Source organism: Osmia lignaria, chromosome 9, assembly GCF_051020975.1.
Source record: "Osmia lignaria lignaria isolate PbOS001 chromosome 9, iyOsmLign1, whole genome shotgun sequence".
Taxonomy (NCBI): domain Eukaryota; kingdom Metazoa; phylum Arthropoda; class Insecta; order Hymenoptera; family Megachilidae; genus Osmia; species Osmia lignaria.
In genome coordinates this window covers 5484090-5508856 of record NC_135040.1, presented here as the reverse complement: position 1 = coordinate 5508856, position 24767 = coordinate 5484090, and the positions used below count along the sequence as shown (strand labels likewise).

At 32.9% G+C, this 24767-nt stretch overlaps 6 protein-coding genes across 18 annotated transcripts; 3 read left to right on the top strand and 3 right to left on the bottom strand.

Moving 5' to 3' along the window:
* Positions 1-871: 871 nt before the first annotated feature.
* LOC117609071 (kelch domain-containing protein 4) lies at positions 872-4181 on the top strand. Of its 3 annotated transcripts, XM_034334937.2 has the most exons (8): positions 1112-1422; positions 1506-1676; positions 1842-2012; positions 2098-2333; positions 2410-2576; positions 2648-2797; positions 2867-3442; positions 3523-4181. In XM_034334937.2, exons 2-8 carry the CDS (start codon positions 1563-1565, stop codon positions 3684-3686), a joined length of 1578 nt encoding a protein of 525 aa, XP_034190828.1. In that variant the 5' UTR covers positions 1112-1422; positions 1506-1562; the 3' UTR covers positions 3687-4181. The 3 variants fall into 3 exon arrangements, with proteins under 3 accessions (XP_034190846.1, XP_076546499.1, XP_034190828.1); XM_034334955.2 differs by lacking the exons at positions 1112-1422; positions 1506-1676 and adding an exon at positions 872-942; XM_076690384.1 differs by lacking the exons at positions 1112-1422; positions 1506-1676 and adding an exon at positions 918-959.
* On the bottom strand, positions 3721-7914 carry ValRS-m (Valyl-tRNA synthetase, mitochondrial). The gene is made up of 17 exons (XM_034334925.2): positions 7777-7914; positions 7553-7702; positions 7269-7461; positions 6950-7196; positions 6639-6867; positions 6381-6560; positions 6189-6313; positions 5856-6118; positions 5556-5784; positions 5370-5492; positions 5193-5300; positions 4955-5114; positions 4619-4887; positions 4345-4557; positions 4174-4285; positions 3924-4102; positions 3721-3862 (listed from the first exon to the last, which is right to left on the bottom strand). Exons 2-17 carry the CDS (start codon positions 7635-7637, stop codon positions 3794-3796), a joined length of 2784 nt encoding a protein of 927 aa, XP_034190816.1. The 5' UTR covers positions 7638-7702; positions 7777-7914; the 3' UTR covers positions 3721-3793.
* A 481-nt stretch (positions 7915-8395) lies between these two features.
* On the top strand, positions 8396-15984 carry scu (hydroxysteroid 17-beta dehydrogenase 10). The gene is made up of 3 exons (XM_034334977.2): positions 8396-8556; positions 9334-9498; positions 9808-15984. Exons 1-3 carry the CDS (start codon positions 8548-8550, stop codon positions 10399-10401), a joined length of 768 nt encoding a protein of 255 aa, XP_034190868.2. The 5' UTR covers positions 8396-8547; the 3' UTR covers positions 10402-15984.
* Positions 10461-19015, bottom strand: LOC117609097 (protein nervous wreck-like). Its single transcript, XM_076690372.1, has 22 exons — positions 18633-19015; positions 15714-15811; positions 15444-15489; positions 15291-15376; positions 15074-15218; positions 14866-15002; positions 14737-14800; positions 14534-14662; positions 14320-14442; positions 14098-14201; positions 13872-14016; positions 13680-13757; positions 13563-13614; positions 13344-13447; positions 13118-13268; positions 12810-12988; positions 12447-12747; positions 12121-12335; positions 11936-12035; positions 11701-11868; positions 11593-11624; positions 10461-11515 (listed from the first exon to the last, which is right to left on the bottom strand). Exons 1-22 carry the CDS (start codon positions 18651-18653, stop codon positions 10907-10909), a joined length of 3087 nt encoding a protein of 1028 aa, XP_076546487.1. The 5' UTR covers positions 18654-19015; the 3' UTR covers positions 10461-10906.
* Positions 19016-19123: 108 nt separating this feature from the next.
* Positions 19124-23364, bottom strand: LOC143305712 (BTB/POZ domain-containing protein KCTD20-like). 11 transcript variants are annotated; one of them, XM_076690378.1, is made up of 9 exons: positions 23237-23364; positions 22896-23020; positions 22469-22534; positions 22247-22369; positions 21506-21622; positions 21064-21201; positions 20723-20994; positions 20275-20472; positions 19124-20092 (listed from the first exon to the last, which is right to left on the bottom strand). In XM_076690378.1, exons 2-9 carry the CDS (start codon positions 23012-23014, stop codon positions 19623-19625), a joined length of 1503 nt encoding a protein of 500 aa, XP_076546493.1. In that variant the 5' UTR covers positions 23015-23020; positions 23237-23364; the 3' UTR covers positions 19124-19622. The 11 variants fall into 11 exon arrangements, with proteins under 11 accessions (XP_076546493.1, XP_076546494.1, XP_076546492.1 ...); XM_076690379.1 differs by having other exon boundaries at positions 22917-23020; positions 23129-23313; XM_076690377.1 differs by having other exon boundaries at positions 23129-23312.
* Positions 23365-23528: 164 nt separating this feature from the next.
* LOC117609091 (nurim homolog) lies at positions 23529-24734 on the top strand. Its single transcript, XM_034334991.2, has 3 exons — positions 23529-23847; positions 23932-24412; positions 24493-24734. Exons 1-3 carry the CDS (start codon positions 23715-23717, stop codon positions 24614-24616), a joined length of 738 nt encoding a protein of 245 aa, XP_034190882.1. The 5' UTR covers positions 23529-23714; the 3' UTR covers positions 24617-24734.
* Positions 24735-24767: the final 33 nt, after the last annotated feature.

The following is a 24767-nucleotide window of genomic DNA, read 5'->3' as shown; positions in this document are numbered from 1 at the left end:
ATATACCTAAATGACACGAGTGTTTTCGCGTTATTAAAAGGAAGGATTTGCTGTATTTATCTTCTTAGATTATTGAATAAACTCATTAGGAGCATGAACGTGTTGATTCTATTATATCTGTGTGCCTCGCCTATTATTTTATCCTTTTATTTATTATTTCACCACTATTTTCGGGCATCGCGTGGACCACCCTCCCAAGTCATTTATTATTTTATCCTTCTTCATGGGCCTCGGCTCAACCTTTCCAGTTATTAATTATTTCTTTGTCTTTAAGGGCCTCACGAGGCTCAACCCTTTATCACTGCATCCCTTATATCACTACATTCCCTATATTCCTGCATCTCGTAAATGGCGGCATTCCTTATACTTCGGCATCCCTTACATTTTTGGATTCTCCCTGCATCTCTTGTGTATCCTTTCAACCCTTATAATAAATATATTATAAATATAATAATATATTATAAATAATATACTTATGGCCACTGGTTCGAGTAAAGGTAAGTGAAGTCTCGTGAAAAATAATTTTAAATTTAAATTTTTGCAAAATTTAGTTCCGCTTTCTTTCACCAGATGGCGCTGGTTCGACGCCGAAAATTTAGTTCACATTTTTGCCGCTAGGGGGCCAAAATTTTTGTAAGATTTAGTTCCTTTTTCTTCCACCAGAGGGCGCTGATTCGACGTCGAAAAATTAGTTCGCATTTTTGCCGCTAGGGGGGCCAAAATTTTTGCAAGGTTTGGTTCCTTTTTCTTCCGCCAGATGACGCTGATTCGGCGTTAAACCTTTAGTTCGCATTTTCCCCGCTAGAGGGCCAAAATTTTTGCATGATTTAGTTCCCTTTTTTACCGCCAGGAGGTGCTATGATGGCATGCTTACAAAAGGGATGCAAGAATGTAAAGGATGCAAGGATGTAAAGGATGCAAGGATGTAAGGGATGCAAGGATGTAAGGGATGCAAGGATGTAAAGGATGCAGTGATGTAAGGCATGTAGGGATGTAAGGAATGCAGGGATGTAGGGATATAAGGAATGCTGGGATGCAAGGAATGCAGAGATGTAAGGGATGCAGGAATGTAAGGAAAGCAGAGATTTAAAGGATTTTTTTTTTTAACGTGGGGAAATCTTGCATTAGACCCCCCACCTACCCCCGAGGAGGGCGGCGGGGGATTGTCAGATTCCTACTGACTAAAACCCTACGGCGACCGACACTGGCGTTAATCAAGTGGTCATCATTAAACGAATGTTAACACAAATAATCTTTACTTTGAATTTTTAACCAAAATTTGATGCTCGATCGATACTGTGCTACTATCATTGTAAAAGTACACACATAACATTTCTCTGCCTTTTTGTAATTAGTCAGAAATCATCCAAGTTCCTTTTTTCGGAACTATAAAATTACTATAGTTGTACTTTCTATTTTATGGTAATATTGCAATCCCGAAAATATTTTTCTGAATTTAAACTATTGTTTCCCAATTAAAATATGTATCAATCTTTTTATCGTAGGTCTTAGCTTGATATCGGGAAACAATTTCATAAGTTGAAGAGATTTTATTGTATAACATGGGTAAAAAGGATAAAAATAAGAAAAAGATAAGCGGTAATGTAAAAACTGCACTTAAAACTGAAAAAAAACAAAACGCTAAACAGAAAAAAGAATTGGCTGCACGTGGTGAGGTTAGATAGACTTACAACTGCATCCAAATATTTTTATATTGTTATTTCATACAGTACAAAAATAATTCATAATCTAATATCAAATATAAGAATCCTGACATTATTTAATAATGTAAATAATACTACTTTCATATATCAAAATTAATGTATTGTCATAAATGTTAGGATGACATAGAACACGTAATTGCTGAAATTGAAAGAGAAGAAGCTAAAAGAAAATGTATTATTGAAAAGACAGTAGCCCCACCGTCTCGACGTATAAACTGTACTTTAACAGCACATCCATTTAAAGATGAACTTATTATATTTGGAGGAGAATTTCATGATGGAAGAACGGTAAACTATATATTAATAAAATTTATTTGAACTGGTATTTTAATTATTAAGTGAGTTTAATATACTAATTGTTGCTTTTGTTTAGACATTTGTTTATGGAGACATGTTTATATACAGCTTAAGTAAAAATGAGTGGACTATCATAAAAGCGCCTGGTTCTCCTCCTCCACGTTGTAGTCATCAAGCAGTGACCACAACTGCAAATAAAGGAGAATTATGGATATTTGGTGGTGAATTTACAAGTCCATCAGAGTCACAATTTTATCACTACAGAGATTTATGGGTGTATAGATTTGCAGAGAAGAAATGGGAAAAAATTTCGTATGTTGTACTTGTATACTTTCTATGAAATAAGTAGAAAATATTTTGTGACTACTTATTTTCCTTTTTATTTAAGATCTCCTGGTGGACCATCTGCCAGAAGTGGTCATAGAATGACTCTTATAAAAAAACAATTGATTGTTTTTGGTGGATTTCATGATAATTTAAGGGATTACAAATATTACAATGATGTACATATATTTAATCTTGATACATATACTTGGCACAAAATTGAACTGTCTGGTAAAATTATAAGTAAAAAGATATTATTAGAGAAAATCTCTATACTCTAAATACATTTTATGAAATTGTAGGTACTCCACCACTTCCCAGATCTGGATGTATAATGTTACCCACACCTGACAATAAACTTCTTATATATGGTGGATACAGCAAAGAAAAGATTAAGAAAGATGTTGATAAAGGTTATGTTCATAATGACATGTTTTTAATGACACCTGAGAGTAGGTAATTTATTTTATATAAAAATATATTTTCTTTGACGTTAAATGATATTATGAATGTTATTTCAGAAAATGATCAAACTGGTTTGAAATGGAAATGGGTGCTTGTAAAACAATCAGGAATTAAAATATCACCAAGATGTAGTGTATCAGCTGTTTTAGTTCAACCAAATCTGGCCTACTTGTTTGGTGGAGTTTTTGATAACGAAGATGATGAAGAAGAACTTCATGGAACATTTTATAACGATTTAGTGGCCTTAGATTTAGAAAAATTTCAGTGGAGAATAGTGGCATTACATGGAAAGAAAGATATAACCACACGACGTAGAAGAAGAAAACCAAAAGAAGATGGTGGACAAGAAAACGATAGTGAAAATGAAGATGATAATCATAGTGAAATGCAAGAACCATCATCTGTTCCTACTGAATCTATAACAACTCATGATGATGGAATCTTCACAGTTACAATAGGACCCGCGCGAACATCTGTTACACAGGAACAGGAAATCACACAGAAGGATGTATTTATGCCTTGCCCACGGATAAATGCTGCACTTGCCGTAAAACATAATATTTTATATTTACATGGCGGTATGTTTGAAGATGGAGACCGGCAATATACACTGAACGATTTTTATAGTTTAGGTGTGTATAATTATAATTTAATAAACGTGTATATATGAGATAGAAGTTTGCAAAATTTTAACAACATTTTTGGTTTTTAGATTTTCGTAAATTAGATGAATGGAGAACAATAATGTCAGATGATTTATCTACTCAAACGTGGTTTGATGCCAGTAGTTCAGATTCGGATAGCGAAGAAATAGACGACAGTGACGGAAGTGAAAATGAATCGGAAGATGAACATATGGATATTGATGAAAATTAATACATACCTGCATTTAATTGTAAATGTATGATAGTCTTAATTCTTCAATCTGAATGTTTATAAAAAAGATTATAATACCAATTTAAATATACTTTTCTACAATTTATTTACACTTCTTTGGAAATTTGGGTCTTGCGTGAAATATTTTGTTCAATTTGCTTTAAAACTGAAGGATCCTGAAAAGAAAATATATAATAAATACAGAATTCAAAATGTAATAAAATAAAAAGAACTCACTTGTGCAGTAATAAACAATGTACAGTTGCAAGTAAAAGGATAACACACACTACTGTTGGTTTGTGTATAACTATTTTCTGGGAATACTGAAATATTTGAAACTTTGCTTCCAGCTTTAATTAAATTTATGGTATCATTATACAAAGTAAAATCTTCAGATTGATTAATTACAACGTGCACTGTAATAAAAAAAATTTTACAATTCTTTAAGAAGTTAATCATATTTTGTTATTATGTGAATAAATATTACCTTCTGGATTCATCTTTTTATTAATGTTACCCATAAAGCTTCTAATTTCTAAGATCATTTTTAAAACTTCGTTTATTCTTTCGTCCAGAGTGACATCTCTCCATTTGTTAAACTGTAATAATTATGCTTTAAGTTGACCTGAAGTTTAGAATTATAAATATAAATGTTCACCTGTTCTGGTATTGGATATGACGCTTCCATCAGTGATGCAATTGATAAAAATTCTGGTAACTTATTTGATAATTGATTATACAAATCATCAGATAAGTATGGCATTATAGGTGCAAATGCACGTAAAAATACCTCTAAGCATGTTCTTAGGCCGTATGTATGACTTATATCAGTATTTTCATTCTCACCTCTAAATCCCCATTTAGTTGCTTCCTATAATCATATGGAATCTTATGATTCTTGACACGTTTCAATTTATTCATCACAATCTTACCAAGTAAAAGTCACAAAATTCATAATATAGAAACTGTTTCAATGCCGCGACAGTTTTATGGAAATTTCGTTGCAGAAGTGTATCATTAACTGTGGTCACCATTAAAGATAATCGACTTAAAATCCAACGATCAATAACTGTCATACTCTTCGGTTCGTGGTATTTTTTTTCACTCGTCATAAGTAAAATATATTTGCTTGCTTGCCAAATTTTGTTGGAAAAAAATTTATTCGTTTGGCACTCCATTATATCGAAATTAATGTGTTGATCTGTTTGAATAAAAATAATTATATATCAATGAAATATAACATGTTATATGTATCAATGCAAACTAACTTTTAATGTTATGACTACACAGAGTCATACGCAATGCATCTGCACCACATTCTGGTATACCATTAGGAAACATTTTTTTGTTTGCACTCAACATTCGGCGCAGTATCGTTTCATTAACAATACCCATGTTATAACTTTTTTTCATTTGTGCAGTAAGATCCTATTTACATCAAGATATTTACTACAAATAAGTTACACCTTAAATTAAAACTCATTATTCGCATATATTAATGCTTACATTTAGAGTAATGCCAGTGATAACATTTTCGGGAGAAACAATATTTCCCAATGTTTTAGACATTTTCTTTCCATAAGCATCACATAAAAGCCCATGTAGTAGAACTTCCTATAATTTAATGGAAAGTTATGTAAATATTTTTATGGAGTACATGTTAACAAATTTAAAAAGTCATACATTAAATGGTAGTCGATTAGTCAGTTCCAGTCCTAACATGACCATTCTTGCAACCCAGAAGAAAAGAATATCATATCCTGTTTCTAATAACGTTAGAGGATAATATTGTTTAAAATCTTCTGTCTAAAATTTAAAACCATAATATAAAGACAATATTTTACATATTTAATTTATAATGTGTTATACCTCCTTTGGCCATCCCAATACTGTAAAAGGAAGAATTCCAGAAGAAAACCAAGTATCTAATACATCTGGATCTTTCTGTAATTGAACATCAGATCCATACTTCTTTCGTACAATGATGCGTGCGTCATCTTCAGTTCGAGCAACAATCCATTCAATTTTATCTCCCACTGTAATATAATAAGCAGGAATAGAGTGTCCCCACCATGTTTGTCTTGAAATACACCAATCTCTAACAAGAAGATTACGATTAAAAAATAGAACTTGTTACTAATTTTTCTACATTCTATGTTCTTTTCTCACCTAATGTTATTAAGATAATCGTACCATATCTGTTCATGAGTAGTAGGAATTATATTTAAATGACCTTGCTTTACAGCGTATAGTGCTTTATGAGCCATACTTTTACATTTGATAAACCACTGTTCTTTCAACATACATTCTACAATATCATGGGATCGCGAACATATCGGTATATTCATTTCATGTTCTCTTACACTTCTTAAAAAACCTTTATTTGATAGTTCATTTAAAACTTTCTCTCGTGCAATAAATCTCGGTAAACCCTAAAATATTTTTTTATTACATTTCCAGTTTTCTCAAGACACAATTATGTGAATTATAATATTATTATACCTTAAACTGTTTGCCTGCATTCGTTATGTTTCCATACTCATCAATAACTTCAATGATATTTAACCCATGGTTTGTTGCAATCTCATAATCCAATTGATCATGTGCTGGTGTTATTTTCACAGCTCCTAGAAGCTTTTATATTGTAAACATTATCATTGTAATACAAATTTTTAATAACTAAAATATATTAACCTGTGCCAAATTCTTTGTCAACCAAGGGGTCAGAAATAACAGGTATTAAGGTTTCTCTTAAAGAATGCCAAACTTGTTTTCCAATATATTCTGTATATCTTTCATCATCTGGATGAACAGCAATTGCTACATCACCAAATACAGTTTCTGGTCTAGTTGTAGCAACTATTATTTCATGTTCTGAAAAAAAAAAAAACAATTTATATTTATTTTAAGAACTACAATCTAGTATAAAAGATATATAACACAAAATTTTACTTGAATCTTTCACTGGATAAGCTATATGTGCTATTTCACCAAATGTTATTTTCTTTTCATATCCTGGAACCTGAAGCTGTGTTTTTTTACTAATATATAATCGTTCTACTTCAATATCAGATATTGCACTATGTAAAGTAGGAGACCAATTAATCAAATCTTTTTTCCTATATAACAGATTTCGCTCATTTAATGTTACAAATGCTTCTATTACAGCATTAGTATGATCCTGAAATATTTATTATAAAACTAAATAATCTACACAATAATAAAAAATGAAATACTTTGCACCATAAGATTTTAGTAAGTACTTTACTCATTGTAAAATACTCTCTGGACCAATCCAAGCTAGCACCTAAAGCTTTTATCTGAGATTTTATTACATCTTCTTTATCATATTTCCATTGCCAAATATGTGAAAGGAATTGTTCTCTTCCAATATCTGATTTAGAGATACCTTTTGTTTTTGACAGATATTTCTCTACCATCATTTGTGTTGCAATTCCAGCATGATCAAAACCTGGTATCCATAGAACAGGATAACCCCTCATTCTGTACCTAAGCAGAGAATTGTTTTGAATATTACAAATTGCAATAATCAAAAAATAGAACATTATAAGTTATAGATACCATCTTGCTAATACATCTTGAACTATGACAGTTAATGCATGCCCTAAATGCAATGTACCAGTTATATTAGGTGGAGGTAAAAGCATTTTTAATGCTTCTTTCTCATTGTTTTTAACAGTGAAATAGTTATTTTTTTCCCAAATTTGATACCATTTATGTTCAGCAGCTTTATGATTAAAAGTTTTTGGAAAATCTAAAATCAAAATACATCAATAATACCTTTAAATAAATGTATTTTTTTAAAACACATGTTATATTAAATTATATATTAAATACATAAATACCTGACAACACCTGAGTTGATAATGTACAATAACAAAATTTATAAGAACTGCAATGCAGCAAATCATTAAACCGTGCAATATGCATTATTAATTTTGTTATATATAATAATATCAATGTATAATATATATATATACCTAAGAATACATAACCTATAATATGAATAACATTAAATTATTGATTTACCATAAAACTAAATGCATATCATTAATTTTATTATTCGTACACTGCGAAATAATATGTATGCATGTAAACTGCAAATGTTTTGTTAAAATTCAAACATTTGAACGTTGTCCTCAGTTACAGGCAGTTACAGAATATAAACGCCAAATTGATTAATATATATTTATAAAAACTATAACGAATTACAACTAAGGTTCTATATATACATTTTTAACGTAGTAGAAGTCTTTAAACCATTTAAATTTAAATACATAAATAGCATCTAAACATTCGCATATCAATTTCGAATGGGAATTAAAATAAATGAATGTCTAAAAGAAATAACAAAATATCATAAATATTTATGTATTAGGTACATACAAATACCCGTAAAATTACAAAATTATATTCATTAATAATAGAGCGAAAGTATAATCTTAAAGTATAAAAAAATTATTTACTTTACATTAAGACGATAACATAATATATGTTTTACATATACACACATAAGATTTTGGAATGTTTAATCAGACATCCTTGAACTAAAATCCTAATGTATTTAGTAATAATGAACACTTTAAACAGAGCAAGAGATATTAAATTGAAGACTCATTCTCTCATTTTTTTTTATTATCAGATCGAATTATTCTTGTTTGATTCATTATTAAAGATATGCGTATACATGGTTCAAAGTTTCACATCGATAATTTGCAGTTGGTCTGCGAATCCAGCCGGGTTAAGACGTACTATCTTGCAGCGGTTTGACTGTCTTCCGTATTATTAAAGTGATTCTTTTTATTTTTACACGATCTTTATATATTTTTCAATTACCAAAATGTTGAAAGTAAGTTCTGAAACCTTTTTACATAGAAAGTACGATTATAATACATATTTAGCTTTAGACATAATAATGTTCCTCAATTTCATGGTGTCTTTCCATTCATAATGCACAGCATTCCACCATATCACATATTTACTATCTGCAGTTTTGTCGTGTATATGTAAAAAACTCATTTTTGTTTGATGTTTCGTAGAAAGTTACGTTGTATTTGATCCTGTAATATGAAAAAAATAATTAATAATAATAATATTAAAAAGGACTGTATGATATACACATACAAACACATACATATAGGTTGCATATGCGCTGTACTTACAATATGAAATGTTATTCAACTGTTATTATTCAGTGAGAATAATGTATAAAAAAATAAAATTGTTATCAGTATCAATAAAATGTTATGTATAAAAATAAATTTGTATGATTATTTTGTTAAATAAAGTATATTATTCATTTTGCTTTTTTTTTATTTTATTCAATAGTAAGTTTAAAAGCTGGAATGTAATTATTGTTAATAGTAATTTCTGTAAATTGTTTGACAATGGTAAATAAAATTATACATTTCTTTTTATTACAATCAATACTGTGTTAAAAAAAAACATTCACACGATCAAACAGTGCATTTTAATAAGTATTTTGTGTACATGTATGAAAATAATTACTGTAAAGAATTAATAGTTTTCACCATACTAATATTATAAATATATTGATAAATGCTAAAATTATCAGGGTAAAAGGGAAGATTTAAATGAAACATAAATAATGTATAATATATTTCAGGGAATGGTTGCTCTCGTCACTGGTGGTGCTTCTGGATTAGGATTAGGAACCGTGCAAAGATTTGTGAGAGAAGGTGCCAAAGTAGTTATTGCTGATTTACCCACATCAAAAGGAAATGAAGTTGCTACAACCCTAGGAGATTCTGCTGTCTTTTCACCTATGGATGTAAATATTGAAAAATTAGTACTATCATTACTATCAATAGCAGTAATAGTATTAATAAAGAATATTGTTTAAACAAAATTTTGAGGCATAAAATTCTTAAGTTTGTTAGCAGTATGACAATTAAAGAATTTTTGATGTATACTTTTTTATAAATTAATAGGTTTATTATATGACTATCAGTATTAGCAATATAACTACTATTGTGTGAACTACAAGTAATACCATTAGTAACTATTATGAATTGACATTGAAATTGTAATTGTATTCTTCTATGTTGTTAAATTCAAAGGATGTTGCATTGTTTTACAGGTAACATCGGAAAGGGATGTAAATGCTACAGTACAATTAATAGAGAAACAATTCGAAAAGCTAAATGTCGTAGTAAATGCTGCAGGAGTAGCTTGTGCATATAAGGTATATAATCCTAACTCAAAGTTACCACACAAATTAGAAGATTTTCAGAGGGTGATCAATGTAAATGCCGTCGGGACGTTTAACGTTATTAGATTATGCCTGCCGTTTATGCATAATAACAAACCAGATGATGATGGACAACGTGGGGTAATAATTAATACCGCAAGTGTTGCAGCTTTCGATGGACAAATAGGTCAGGCAGCATATTCCGCTAGCAAAGGTGCAATTGTCGGTATGACTTTACCGCTAGCTCGTGATTTATCAAAACTTGGTGTTCGTGTCGTTACGATTGCACCAGGGTTATTCGATACGCCTCTACTAGGTTCATTACCAGAAAAGGTACGGGTATTTCTAATGAAAACGGTACCGTTTCCAAGTAGATTGGGTAAACCGGACGAATATGCTCAATTGGCGCAACACATTGTTGAAAATCGTCTCCTGAATGGAGAAGTGATAAGGTTGGATGGTGCTCTCAGGATGCAGCCTTAAGTTTATGTGATTATGTATACTATTTATACGAATATGGAATTGGTTAAGGGATTTATAGCATATGGATTTTTAAAATAAAAATTATATATAAAAAGAGACATCAAAATATATGAAAGATGAATAAAACAATAACTTTTTTCCATGCAACACCATTATAATTCTTTTGAAATGTACACAAACAACTAAAAGTTTTCATCTATTATAGGTATCGACAATTTTCTTTATTACCTTATGACTGTACATTAACGTCTTGTAAATACGTTGCAAAAGTCGCAACACCCTTCTTTAAATAGTTCACTAGAATATCATCTAGCAAAAAAGTTGTGTACATAGTATTAACATAAAAATTTTTTAGTTGTTCCGTTATTCGTTAGTCTTTCTTTCCAATAACCTCCGGAGATTTCCAAAATTCCAGTAAATGCTGAAACTTATTTTGATGATTTTTCGGAAGAGCCAGTTTATTTGTTAAGGCAGGATAATCAGGATCTCCGAGGTCTAGTCAATCCTAGGCATTCGATTCTTTTAAATTTTGTAGCTTTTCTAACTGGTCAGGCTGTAATTCATCTGGAATACTTGCCCTTCCTCCTACTACCCTTTTTTCGGGTACGATTTCAATATCCTCTGTATCCTGTACCTCGATTACAGTACCACGAGATGGTATCGATTGAGAATTATCGGCGGTACTTGGGCCGGATGTTGAATCTGCTTCGCTACCAGAACTGCTGCTAACCGGAAAGGGTGCTGAATCTGTAGGCAAATCATCGACTGTTGATTTTTCTTCTATGTCTTCTGTTACTTCTGTAGCTTCTGTAGCTTCTGTAGCTTCTGTAGCTTCTGTAGTTTCTTGCTCTTCTCTTTCATCCATTATCACGGTGGCCTCTTTGCAGTCACTTTCATTCATGTCAGTGGTAGTGCTCGATGGTAAATCAGCTTCAGAATTTTCTGCAGATTTTACCGTATCGTCATTGGTTTCCTCTAGACCGGGAAACGGATGTTCAATTTCTTCCATTGGCGTTGCTGCAGTAATCACAATTTGTGCAACGCCCAGACCAAAGTCTTCTTTGGACTGATCGGTGTTCAAAGATTGCGGATGTTTTGTTTTTTCATCATTTATCTAAGAGAGAGAGATAATACATAGCTGGTTTTTTAATAACTTCTTTTTTAATTATCGTTTAAGAAAATTTTATTTACCTTCGCTTCTGATTCTTCCAACACTTCTACAACTAAACAATAATTTTGTGTTCATTGAAATTTAGATTAAAACCTAAACGTAACAAATGATAATGATTCGAAGCTTACCTACTATACCAGGCCCTTCATCAGATTTATCACCTTCGAACTGCGAGCCGTAATGACATTTTTGGTCCTTTGAAAGATTTATCACAAAACCTTCTTGTTGTTCTTGTTGTTGCTCTTGTTGTTGCTGCTGTTCGGTGTTTACATTATTCGAGTTTTTCCCTTCTGATTCTATGTCAAATATAACAATGAGAATATTTATTTTATTATAATTCAATTTACACTAATCGATTATTACCTTGGATTGAATTTTGCGCTAATTCATCTTCTAATAAGAATTCCAGAACTTCAGGCGGTGTAAACATAGGCGGCGCAGAGCTTGGTGGCGTTATATTTTCCTAATAGTAAAAAAGAAAGTTAGAAATTTGAAATCATGTTCGTTCAAAAACATATTGTACATCTGTTCCGCAAACAAAATTTAACCTGTGGGGTCAAAGGTGAACCGTCTGCAGCGCAAGGTTCTACAATTAAGGATGGGAATAATCCTCGTTGTCCGCGTAATTCACCTTCCCACCATCCATCATCGACATCGTGCGGTTCTTTTCTAAGGACTTTTACGATATCACCTTCGAGGAAACTAAGTTCTTCGTCGCATGTAGTATCGTAATCGTAAAGAGCGATACAATATTGTTCTGGTTCTGGAAAAGCGTGAATAGTTTTAATATAAGATGGATTTAACCCCAGGACACTTGGGTACTCTATTCTTTCCCCTCCCTTTTTTTCATAGATTCTAACAATAAGAAACTTACCCCCTATGTGATTTTGTACAACAGTCTCTGTAACAGCAGGTTCTAAGTTAGCGTCTGGATCGACTGCATCATGATCGTCAATGGTATAATCGACTGAAGAAAAGGATATTTGTTGTACGAGTCCTGGTCCTTGCGAAGTCAAACCGGATGTTGTCTCTCTTTCGACATCGAGATAATTCTGAGGAACGAATCCCTCTTCGCCGCGATAATTTCGTGCTCGGAGCCAACCGTCACCATCACCTTCTCCAACAACTTCGAGTTGTTCGCTTTCAACGATTGACAATTCATCAGGATTTTGCGCCTAAAAGACAAATTCTTAATGTAGATCAAGTAAAGAACAGACTGAAGTTGGTGTATTCGTACCGTATACGAATAAAGCGCGGTGCATTTATATATTTGCTGTGTGGAAGGCGGCTCGGTTGTTTCACCAGTTTCAGCAGTTTGCATTTCATCTTTCTCCTCGTTATCCCAATCCACCGATGTTGGATCATCCCAACCGACTGTAAGCTGTTCTATTCGTTGCTTCTCTTGTTCAACTAGAGCTGTCGATAGAATAAAATAGTCTTTGTTACTTTAATTCAAAACTAATAACAAATATGTTATTGTTTTGTATGTTAGTAAAGACTGACGGCTTTCCTTACAATCATTATAGGGAAAGTGTTATTGCGTACCATCGACTTCTTCGCTATCGTGTCTTTGCCTTTCCTCTGTGCTTTCTTCTTGCTGAGGAGCGTTTCGTGCACTGCCTGGTCGTTCAACGGTAGTTAAATCGCTACCACCGTCTCCATCGCTATCGTAGAACGAGTCTGAGGACGGATGTTCCTATACACGTACGTACATCGTAGATATTAATTTCTTGTCATTGTTCGAGGTGTTCTTGTACATGAAGATAAATACCGCCGTTCCAGATGCATCGGTTCTGACGGAAAGAGAACTTGCCGATCGTGGCATATCCTGAACGCTCAAAGTTTCAGCTTCTTGCAACCACTCATCGACGTTCACTACAGAAATAATAAGATAGAAGCGATAGTAATGGTAGTGTGATTAATACGATTTACCCTATTAATTTCATCTGCATTAAACACACAAGAAAAAGGCAACAGATATTTAACAAACCTCCACCGTTTCGAAGGCATTCTATTCTCGCTTCTGCCTTCAGCTTTGCTGTCTAATGAACAAGTAAATAGGTAAGGTAGAGAATTAACGTGATTCACGTTTCACCAGATATCTTACCTCTGCACGTCGGATCGCGTGTTTCAGTTCATCGATTTTTGTGTCTATATCTGGACCTTGTGGATCATTTGGATCGCTCTAGAGCATTATTAAAAGTAATTGTTAACAAGTCGTTATTGAGTGTATGTACAATGAAACAAAAAACAAATAGTCAAAAGATTTGTATGAAGATTAGTTGCATGTTATGTTAACCTTTTGCCCAGACTCTTTAAGCTGTAAAAGAACTTGTATTTTTCTATTATTTTCTCTAATAGTGCTTATTTCGCGTGCTATTCGCGTCGACCAGCGACGAGCTTCTTTTCCAAGCGTAGCTGCGGCAGCATGATCAGCCGTTACCCTGTAAGAATTTCGTTTCTCTGAGTACTGAAAGAGTTAACATTTCAGCTGAACGTTTACTATTTATAAGTTATTTGTAAACCTGTCTACTGGATCGTTGTCGCAACACTCGAATTCATACTGTATGTGTTGTTTTAGAACAGGATAATATAAGCAGCAACATTGTATGTTGTACTCTCTAGTCAGCTATGAAAGGTACAAAGAATAAATGAGAGAAAAATGTATCGTTCAATTCAATTCAATTATTTTACTGCAATACAGAAATCAATTTAATTGTGATCTTAATTTGATCTTTTGTACTCACTTGTTGCGCTTGGTCGCGAATCTTGCCGAAACTATTTTGTGTAGCTAAACAAGTCAAAAGTTCTGTACGACCCATTAGGGTTAAATATTCTGCTACCTTATCGTAAACACCTTGTTCTAAGTACTGTTAAAAGAAACAAAGGAAAATACATTTTCATTCTTTGTCTAGTAAAACTTGAAGACTGAAAAATGGATGAAGATCAAAATTGACTTACTTGCATAGTATTTTGTAAATCGACTACAAAATACCTATTCTGATGTGCATTGGCAGCGGCGAGACTAAGTAAATAATCGTTTCGAGCTCCCGTTGATTTTTCTTCTAAAGCATCTCGTTTAGAGCTTACCTAAATATAGAAATTCTTAAATGTAAAAAATTCTTAACATCTAACATATAAATCCTAATAGAATAGTTTTATACCTTTGCACTATTTTTTTGTAATGACGTTATAGATTGAAAGAAAGATCCTTTCTTCTTTTTTAATCTGAAAACGATCAATAGCATTTTATTGTTGTCTCGAATAGAAAGCAATACTACACGTTTACGTACTTCTCTTCGATATCTTTTGCCTTATCACGTACATCGTGGGCACTGTGCTCTTCATCGAAGTATAATTTTTTCGTTTTGTCTACATCTTGTACGCACATTTGCAATTCTTTTTGTACTATCATTAATTGGTCGATTGCCTATAAGATAAACCGTGTTGTGTACTTTACGAATAAATATCGCCTAATACAATTGTTTCAAGAAACAATACCTTTTTGGAAATTTGAAGTTTATGCATTTTTAAACCTTTCGCATCGTCAGCAATTTGTTGCTGAAAAACTTCTACAGCGGCTAATCGCGCCCTGGCAAGCTTTTCGTTTTCTTCCAAAACGGTTCGCCATACATTCCACATATTCCTAGAATTTACAAGTATTTCGATGAAGATATTTTTAATACGTTTAAAAAATTACTTCAGAAATTAAATCTACCATTTTTCTTCCCCACCATCGACTTTGAGGTCCGGAATATTTGGTATCTTTTTATTTAAATACGCGGAAGATATTTTAAGTAGCGCCTGAAACAACCGATCGATTGCCAATTAAAATTTCGATCAATTTCTACAAATACAACAGTCTTCTTACCTCGGAATATGATTTCTCAATCGCAGATTTTTTTATCGTAAAATTACTGAAACATACAATTTCAATTAAAGGATTATAATAGTTTTACACGGATAAATTTAAAAATAAAAAAAAGTTGTATCATTTACAAACGATAGCGTTCTTAGGAAATTCTTGAAAAGTAAAAGCAAAAGTTCGAAGGAATTGAAATCGCTGACATAAAATAACTTTAGCTTAGACTATATAAAAGAGCTTTACTCTAATCCTCTTTTACATAAGTATAAGGCTCACCGAATATCTTCCAGAAGGTCGCACTCGTGCTGGTTTTTCGCTTGCAACTTCGCCGCTTGTTCTGCGTGCACATTCTTAAGAAACTTTGTATAATTTCCCTGCAATTAATGAAATCATAGTATCAGCAAGCGATGTGTTCATTCGTGTTTAATTAAAAATTATGCTACCGCAGATATTTACTTTTGTATAGTTTATACTTTTCCAACAGAACAAAAGAACAAAGAACGTACGAGGTGAAAGGGTGAAAAGTGTAATGTTCTTTTCTCATCCCTGACAATCAAATCGGTTATTTTAATTATTCCAAAACGCATTTATAAAATAAGCATATTATCGAGGAGAATATGAAATATATTATATTAAATGTAATAAAAAAAATATTAAATATATTAACCAAAAAAAAATATCATCCACAGAACAAAAAGTGGTCTCCTTATCCATCACGGTTATCCACAGAATAAATATATTATCTAAAAAAAAGAATATTACATATATTAATATATGCAAAATAAACATATTATCGGGAAAAAAAACATATTGTATATAGAATAAAAAGCAGTCTCCTTTTTCTCGTCACGATTATCGGTTTCCCGTACGTCCCAATAATTGTCCGTCGAGGAAGCTAACAAGGGTAACGCTTTAATCAGCGGTAACATTGTTCGAAGTCAAGTTCAATTTTGTAGTACAAGCAGGTGCATCGACATCTTCCTTATGCATCGAGGCTTGCTTTGACCCTGTGAACTCTGGCGAACAATTTGTCGATATTTAATGCACACTGACAACCTGTGTAATTGTCGAAATTGCAGTTACCACCCACTCTCATCCGATCCTTCTTGGAAAGTCTAGCATTGCATTTTTCAATGCACAGACCTGGGAGATACGCTCATGGTCTAGGGACTCATACATAATTACTTTCTGTGTGCTCGTTACGTTATGCATTGTTACGCGGATCGTTAAATGGAAAAGCCTAGTTCATCGTTGCCGAGAGCAAATGTAAATTTTCCAGCTCTTTTTTTTCAGCCCTTTGCGTCAACCATCGTAGCAAATATGGTAATGGAAATATCAAGTAACAAGGGAAACCCTTTCGCATTGTTTCGTGACTACTTTGACGCCCGCCTATAAAAATTTCAACCAACCTCTCTGCCATGTAATTCTCGCTACTAAATCGAGCAAAAAGAATTGTAAAAAATTTTTCTTCTGAAATATATAATATAGTTTTGAGGTTAAGAAAGCTGACTTTTAATTCAGCTTGAATCTTGCAAAAAGGTCAAGCTTTCAACCCGAAGTGTATTTGCTAAAGCACCATAATATAGCGAAGAAATGTTCAGGCAACGAGCGGAAGGCCATACTGAGGGAAGTTTATAGTCATGAGCGTAATAAAGACTTTTATTATTTTGAAAAATATTTGATCGATTAAAAAGCTTGACGAGTCTGCTCAGAGCCAAGAAGGGCAAACAACAGAAGAGTTTCGAGGCTTGTAAATCTTTCATCGGTCAAACAAACAATTTTCTTCGTAAAAATTTCGAACGACCTACCTTTTAAAATATCCCGCTGAAACTAAAGTTTTTATAAGGAAACAAAAACAGGCAAACAGGAAGGTAACCGAAACAGACAAGGACAGTGGATACAAAGAATTCGTAGCGCGAAAAGCAAATAGAGGCGAGTGCTCGTGTAAAGCGTGTTGATTTAAATTTCAGTTGAAGTATGTTTTTGGACAACTGTTAGAAAATGTGTATTTGTTCTCTTTCCACGAATCTCTCTGGATTCTTATCACACGGCTGGTGTTCGACGAGTCGAAGTGGGTCAGGAATCTCCGGATCTTTAACTGCGAAACTTCATTGTCGTGAAACGAAGCGAAGGGCCGGTTGGTGCACCTTGATAAATAGGTCAGGAAATGCTGTTATCTTTAAAGGAATAGAGATAACTAAATGATGGAAAACTACTACTTTGGTTTGAGAAGCAGAAAATTCGTTTAAATTACCGTCTTCTTACACACACTTTCGTATAGGATAATTTGATATCAAATAAATAAGATCTCATCGACCTTGAAGTATGGTTTGTGTTTCACAAATCTAAGAATTTGACAAATTACAGGAAACAAATATCTACATTTCTGTGAAACTTGTACGAAACTGTTGCGAAGAAACATGGCTCCCGAAAAAAAAAAAAATTGTCCTACATTCAAAATTTCAAGGATCGATTTTAAGTGGAAGCTTGCACCGTTACATAATGAAAGTGACAGATAGAAATTTTGGCTTAAATGAAGCGGATTTCATGAATGTATCACGGTGAAAATAGAGAGATCGTGAAAATGGAAGTCGTTACTTTACCGTTGATACCCACGTTCGTTTCGATTTGACATTATATTAACCCAGGTCTTTGGCCTGTTCTATACATTTTGAGGTCAGCTTTTGGTATAGATTCGCAGCAAGGACCGAAGTGCGCATCGATTTTCTCATCGTGGCAACGTTCGAGCGCCGTTTACGTCAATTTTTCCGTAAGACGTCGCTAAAGATCGATATGCGGTCAAATTTTACGTATCTTGATCGTGGCGAGAGCAAGTGTCAACCCCTTGCGCTCCCTACGATACACATGACACCTTGAGAATCATACTCTTTCTTTTCTGGATATTTTCTGTTTTCCTTTGACGGAATTCCATTTCCACTGTCTTGAATTTTGGTTATCTCATATTCTGAAATTGTACCACAGGACCTTTGGCCACGATACCCATTCATGCTCGGAGGAACACATTCCATAGGAGTTTTAACAATGTGCAGTAGCATATATTGAATTTATAAAGAACATGTAACGATCAATGAAAGTAGAGGAGGAAATAATATAGAAAGACTTGAATCGTTGTCGTTCTAAGATGTAACAAGAATGACATGTAACGAAATGTGAATGTCAATCTTGTCGGCTTACTTTTCTCGGTGGTGGTTGCATGCTGGACGAGCGACCTGCTCTGCAGCCTCACCGCTGGCAGCCCGTTTTACACCGTCCGCCGGGGAGGGGTGCTCTGTTGTTTTCGTACGCCTCACCCGACACAATAATGTACGTGCTACCACCCTCACTGCTTGCGTGTTCGTACACTACTGATCTCCCGTCCTCGACTGAGCTAGCCTATTTATTGATCCCATACGCGCCTGCGTTTTCTCCATGTTACGCCTTCGGGATCTCTCATTCTCCTTTTTATGAGTTACTCCCCCGATGCTTTCGATCCCTCACGGTATTTACGGTTCCCAGTTTTCTCATGGACGAGCATTTCTAAGTTTTATCGACTGAAATCAATTGAAATTTCCCCTTTTCCGACATACTCGATTCTCATTCGAATCGATCATCATTTAAAAGAACAGATATAAAATTATGGCTACGACAGAGTAGCGGCAAGGAAAACAAGAAAGCATAGACTCGGAAACGGTACTCAACTTTATTAATCGTATAAAACGGCAAGTGTTGTTCGCAAATATCAACAAATTGTTATTCCCTGTTCGATAAGTAATTATTATCAGAAACGTTTAACGTTACATACAAAATTGAAAAAGTCGCAGCGGGCATTTTTTAAACTAGATGAACATCCACAAGATGCGATAATTTCACTATGTATCATTTTGACTGAGTCAAAATCGTACTTCTCTAACCCACAAGAAACCTTTTTAACCTCGCTTAAAGCGTACTTATAGTCGAGCAATTTCATTCAACTGATATCCAGTACTTACAGTATAAAAATATGGAAAATATGATAGAGTTTTCTCATTTGAAAACCACTGATTTCAAGTTTAATCATCCAATTAAATAAACTTGTGAGATAAGCGAGTTTCATTAACTTTGGAAATTGACGCAATAAGAAAGCAGTCCATAAATACTTGGTAACCGAATTTCGTGCCTGCTCAGTCTAACTTGTACATTCAACATTCATGGTAACTCGTCAGGTGGTATAGATCCAAGGTCTTGATCGGTTGGTAAACCTATGGCACCTTCAACGTCGGCGTCGGAACCAACGGGTAGTACGATTTCTGGCTGAGGCACGGGGTCTGCTGCTTGTAAAAGACCGATTGCTATAGGATTACCACCAGCATCTAATACTGGATCGGCAGTAGCTTCTGCAAGATTCGTTACAGATTTCGATTTGACGCATTGAAAATCAACGTGTCGACTTTTTGCTTCCTCTTTCTCCCAGGACATGTGAATAAAAGGTCTTTGGACGTAATTGTAAATTACTTCAGCACGTCCGCCTGCTCTTTTTTTGACTTTTTCTTTGTACGTAGGATAACCTTCGATGCCTAAACGAATTTTTTTCAAACCTCGTTCCTTCATTACTTGTTTGGCCACGTCTCTATTTTCAATATATTTGAAGAATCGGTACATCGCAGTGCTGTTAACAGCTGTTAAAAAAGAAAAACAATTTCGTTAATCATAAAGAATCAGCTAAAAGAGATACCTAATGTAGCTAATAAAGCTTTGAAGAGTACAGCCGGTATAATTATCGATTTCCTATTTTATATATTTTGAACCTTGATATTGTAAAACAAGCGAAAGTAAAAAAAGCTAACTTTCACACACTTACTTTGTGAATACTCCTCTCCCATTTGTGGTGGATATTCTTCATCCCAATCGACGATATCATCTTCCAGTAAGACAACAATGTGACATTCACGGTCACCTCTGCGTGCACTGTTTACCATCAAGGGCAATATCAAATCCTCGAGAAACACTTCAAATTGACAGCGCGCTCCTTCGTTAGATAACTCATGTAATAATCCTCCTACAATAAATTATCTAATTTCTAGAGCTCTTGTCATTAAGTTGCAAGCAAATGTCATGTTTCTGTTCTAAGTATCGACTAATCTGTTATTTATATAATATTATATGATAAATCGTTATGACTTCAACTTGCTAACAAAAGTTCATCAACAAATATAAGGAGAAAAGTAACAATGTTGTCTTTTTATTGTTTTTATTCAATTTACTTATGTATTAATAAACTCCATGACTAGATTGTAGATTTTACTTACTTAAATTTTGACACTTCACTGTACTGGCATCAAATGGAACAAGAAGATAATCGCAAGCTTCTCTTAATTCCTGAACTGCAACTGTTGGCGGGCATCGAATTACTCCACCTTTGTAATAATCAAGAATAGCTCGAAAGACCATGGCAGATATACCATCTGCAACTTCATATTCGCCGCGTTCGTTTGGTTGAGCATATTCAACACCAGAACTGAACATTCTACCTAACATTGTATTTGGATGTGCAGTAAACAATGCGGGATCAACAATAAATCTAAAAATAAAATTTTGTAAGATTAATTAAGTTAAAATACTATTTGAAATTGTGTTATGTAATGCTTACCTAGTATTATCAACAATAAGAGTAATGCGTTCATCGCTAGCTTGTGGGTTGTTTATACCAGTAACAGATCCAGAAGATGGTAAATTATCTCTATTTTGACTTTGTTGATTTTTTCCCACACCAACTCCAGAGCAAAGTCTGAAGAAAAATATGTTCTAAGTGACTATCGAAGATCACTTAATATTAATACCTACATAAAACAAACGAATTATAACTAATAAACATACAAAGCCATGATACAATTTTAAGTAAACTTGTAAATAAGACCTACCTTTTACATATTGATGCCTGGAGTCTTGTTTAATGATATAGAGAATAAGAATGGAAATACATCAAAATATAAAAATATCCAAATAATAACTTGAAACTACTTCATTTAGCAGGAAAAGATAAAGCAAAATTCTTTGTTTACAATATTCTGTTACTCGTTTGTAAATATTACCTGTTTTGTTGATTAACATTGGTATTTTGTCTGCCAGAATTGAAAGAATGACAGTGCCTTTCACTGCTTCCATCCCTTTGCACCAGACAAGATTTTGGTTTGGAAGATCCACCACAACTACATGCAAAACAACGACATTACCTTCCTAATGTTTGCATTCAACAACAAGCATTGTGTAGTATCTACCAATTCTAAAGTAACGGCCAATTGAAATTAATGGTTAAGTGTATATACACGAATATTTAGTTATGAAAGTAATTTTTTTTTCATTGTAATTTGGATTTCAAGTTGTAAAAGTGACATACTCTTATTTTTGTAGTGTGTCAATGAAAAATTCATAAAAAAATATATTAAAGAGGAAACTTATATGATTAATATAGAAACAAAGCTGTATAATATGAAACATTAAATAGATTTTAATTATATCATTCTATGAAACATTGCATTTTAACCAATCTTCAACTAATGAAACAATAAAGCATGCATACAACATACTGCATCGCAACAAGACTAAATACATGCTGTAATTTAAATACATAATGGCTAAAATGAAATTGTTAAAAAAAAATGTAACATGTTAGAAATTAGATGTTACAGTATTGTTGCTTGTTTAAATTTTCTACTTTATTAAGATATTAAGCTGATAATGTAAGATACCTAAAATACCTATGCTTTTCTTTGTTATATTGTGTAACAAATATTATACCTATTTATATTTTTTTGATGTAACAAACATTATACCTCATTCTATTTTTATAAATACGATGTTGTCCTCTGCCACCTGTTTCTTTGTCTGTTTCTGTATCGCTGCTGCTGTCTTGTACATAATTTAAACGATCAGCAGGATTCGACATCTTGGACCAACTATAAAAATATGTTGAAAGTTAAAAAAAAATATTTAAGGTAACAAAATGTATGAAACGCTTCACTAAAGTTATTTTATATTTGTTTATGAATAATTACTACATCTTTAAGAAACTTCTTAGATCTTCATCTTCTATTTCTCCAATTTCATACCTAGTGGCATACCTACACATATTATCAAGTATATTAAGAACATTAGGTATAAATACTTAAATAATACGAGGATTATGCAATAAAAATTAAATTGGACGCATAGAAGCTTCTAGTATACGAAAAGTTATTGTTACACTTTTGTTTACTGTTTTACAAATACATTCTATCGTATAAAATATTTAAAGAAATAAAAATATAACATATTCCTCAAGTATTTATTCATAAAAGATATAATAATATTACATAAAATCTTGAATTTACCTATTGTAACAATAATTAAGGACAAACTATTATTGTAAATTTACAAGTCGTTACATACTTTTATAGTCTTCGTAAAATATTTATGTGGAAGAAATATGTTTTAGATACGTACAAATTAGATATTGACAAGTACCAGCCAAGTTTTTTCAGAAACCAGTTGGTTGACGTACAAATTTCCAAACCACACGATTGAAAGTTAACCTGACCTCTTCTTTTGACGGAAAGTTGCATTCCAAACTGATGAAACAGATAATGCGAAACACCACGGTCATTGGTCATAGATGACAATTCATTCCGACAGGCGTTGGCTGATCTTTCCATAACAATGATTTATTGAAAATTTACCATGTCACAGTTCAAGCAAAACAGATGATTGTTATTTGGAGTTCATGGAATTATATTTTGCGCAGAAATTTTACCGTGAAAATGATTTCATTTTAACGTGTTACTTACTTATCCTCACACACCCAGTGTAAAATATGTTTTAAAGTAATACGATTTCGCGCCAGGGCTATGGAGGTGTTTCCTCTGATAATTTTAATGAAGATTCGTATCTAGTGTGTATAGGTTCAATGATATTTGGGATATATACCGTCACCAGAGTCCATAACTGCGAAAAGACCAGCTTTCGTTCTTCGCGCATCTCCAGTACGCATCTTCGCTCTGATTGGCGATACTCCCAAACGAAGTGGAAAGCGATTAGCAGAGAGCTCGCTGCGCTCCCCCACCATCTTTCAACCTGCGCGTCGCAGTTATGGACTCTGGTGAACTGCGGTATATGTAAATAAACAAGAGTAAGATACATTTAGAAATGACACAAATGAAGGTGACTGAAGTATAATTGAATATAGTCGGTGTCATTATCACAGTTACAATGTAAAATAATTATAAATTGATTTGGTAACTAAATATATTCCGTTTGTTTATAAAAATGTTTGTAAAATGTATTAGTGTAGTGACATGCGCCGCATGCTTTTTGTATACATTTTACATTTTATGTATTCTGTCATATTTTTTATCAACCCATAATGAAAACAAAGAAAAAATAATTTCATTGAAAAAAGGTAAACGCTGATAATAATTAGTAGTAATAGTATGTAATAGTATGTGTTTTAATGTATATTTTATCTCATAAATTTATATTACAGATGAAAATGTTGATTCTGTGTTATGGTTGTTAATAGTAAATATGTCCTTATTAAGCACTTTTATGTTACAACACTCACTTATGGCTAGTGATTTTGTAAAACACTTATTTTGCAAATTTCATATGGATTACTTGGAAAGAAGTATTTATAATGTTACCAGTGCTATGGCCCTTCATTTATTATTCAATCAGTGGCAAATTATATCACCAATTACATTGTGGAATGTTAATACATCATCTAATAGCACTGCATGGTTTATATTTACTGCTCTTCATGTACTAGCTTGGTCAATAATTTATAGTGGATGCTTAATGATGGATATATCTGAATTAGCTGGAATAAAGCAAGTGTATTATAAGTTTTCATCAAGACCAAGTCCAATGGTAATGAAATCAAAAGAATTATTGCGTTATTACTCACATATGAGACATCCAAGTTTCACAGGATTTCTTATTATTTTATGGATATATCCCTACATGACGTAAGATATATTTACAGTATTGAAGTTACATTACACCATAGTCAGCATTATATAAATGTATCAATTTTTAATGTTTATAGATTAGACAGATTGCTATTAGCTTTAATACTTACAGTTTATATGATTCTGATGTGGACAATTGACAAGGAGGATTACAATTATCATGCAACTGTTGTAAAAAGAAAGCAGAGAGAATTATTCTAATATTTATTGATATATACATTGCCTTGCTGTACCATTGTGTTCATTATGTTCAAGTCACACAATCATTTTCAATATGACATTTCTCTTAATGCTTTATGTTGTAATAATGTGTATTTAATACAAATATTTAATAAATATGTATTTATACAAA

What these genes read in the sequence shown, in the direction of transcription:
- LOC117609071 (XM_034334937.2), top strand. Translation starts at nt 1,563, where the DNA reads ATGGGTAAAAAGGATAAAAATAAGAAAAAGATAAGCGGTAATGTAAAA. An exon ending in GTTTTTAATGACACCTGAGA is followed by an intron (nt 2,798 to 2,866) that starts GTAGGTAATTTA and finishes ATGTTATTTCAG; the next exon opens with AAAATGATCAAACTGGTTTG. An exon ending in GAACGATTTTTATAGTTTAG is followed by an intron (nt 3,443 to 3,522) that starts GTGTGTATAATT and finishes TTTGGTTTTTAG; the next exon opens with ATTTTCGTAAATTAGATGAA.
- ValRS-m (XM_034334925.2), bottom strand. Translation starts at nt 7,637, where the DNA reads ATGCATATTGCACGGTTTAATGATTTGCTGCATTGCAGTTCTTATAAA. An exon ending in GATTATCTTAATAACATTAG is followed by an intron (nt 5,785 to 5,855) that starts GTGAGAAAAGAA and finishes TCTTCTTGTTAG; the next exon opens with AGATTGGTGTATTTCAAGAC. An exon ending in TCACTGGCATTACTCTAAAT is followed by an intron (nt 5,115 to 5,192) that starts GTAAGCATTAAT and finishes TGATGTAAATAG; the next exon opens with GATCTTACTGCACAAATGAA.
- scu (XM_034334977.2), top strand. An exon ending in CTGTCTTTTCACCTATGGAT is followed by an intron (nt 9,499 to 9,807) that starts GTAAATATTGAA and finishes ATTGTTTTACAG; the next exon opens with GTAACATCGGAAAGGGATGT.
- LOC117609097 (XM_076690372.1), bottom strand. Translation starts at nt 18,653, where the DNA reads ATGCAACCACCACCGAGAAAA. An exon ending in GACCTTCTGGAAGATATTCG is followed by an intron (nt 15,490 to 15,713) that starts GTGAGCCTTATA and finishes TGTATGTTTCAG; the next exon opens with TAATTTTACGATAAAAAAAT. An exon ending in TGTACAAAATCACATAGGGG is followed by an intron (nt 12,336 to 12,446) that starts GTAAGTTTCTTA and finishes ACGCTTTTCCAG; the next exon opens with AACCAGAACAATATTGTATC.
- LOC143305712 (XM_076690373.1), bottom strand. Translation starts at nt 23,104, where the DNA reads ATGGAAAGATCAGCCAACGCCTGTCGGAATGAATTGTCATCTATGACC. An exon ending in CTTATTGTTGATAATACTAG is followed by an intron (nt 20,995 to 21,063) that starts GTAAGCATTACA and finishes TTTTATTTTTAG; the next exon opens with ATTTATTGTTGATCCCGCAT. An exon ending in AGTGAAGTGTCAAAATTTAA is followed by an intron (nt 20,473 to 20,722) that starts GTAAGTAAAATC and finishes AATTTATTGTAG; the next exon opens with GAGGATTATTACATGAGTTA.
- LOC117609091 (XM_034334991.2), top strand. Translation starts at nt 23,715, where the DNA reads ATGTTTGTAAAATGTATTAGTGTAGTGACATGCGCCGCATGCTTTTTG. An exon ending in AATAATTTCATTGAAAAAAG is followed by an intron (nt 23,848 to 23,931) that starts GTAAACGCTGAT and finishes TTTATATTACAG; the next exon opens with ATGAAAATGTTGATTCTGTG. An exon ending in TGGATATATCCCTACATGAC is followed by an intron (nt 24,413 to 24,492) that starts GTAAGATATATT and finishes TAATGTTTATAG; the next exon opens with ATTAGACAGATTGCTATTAG.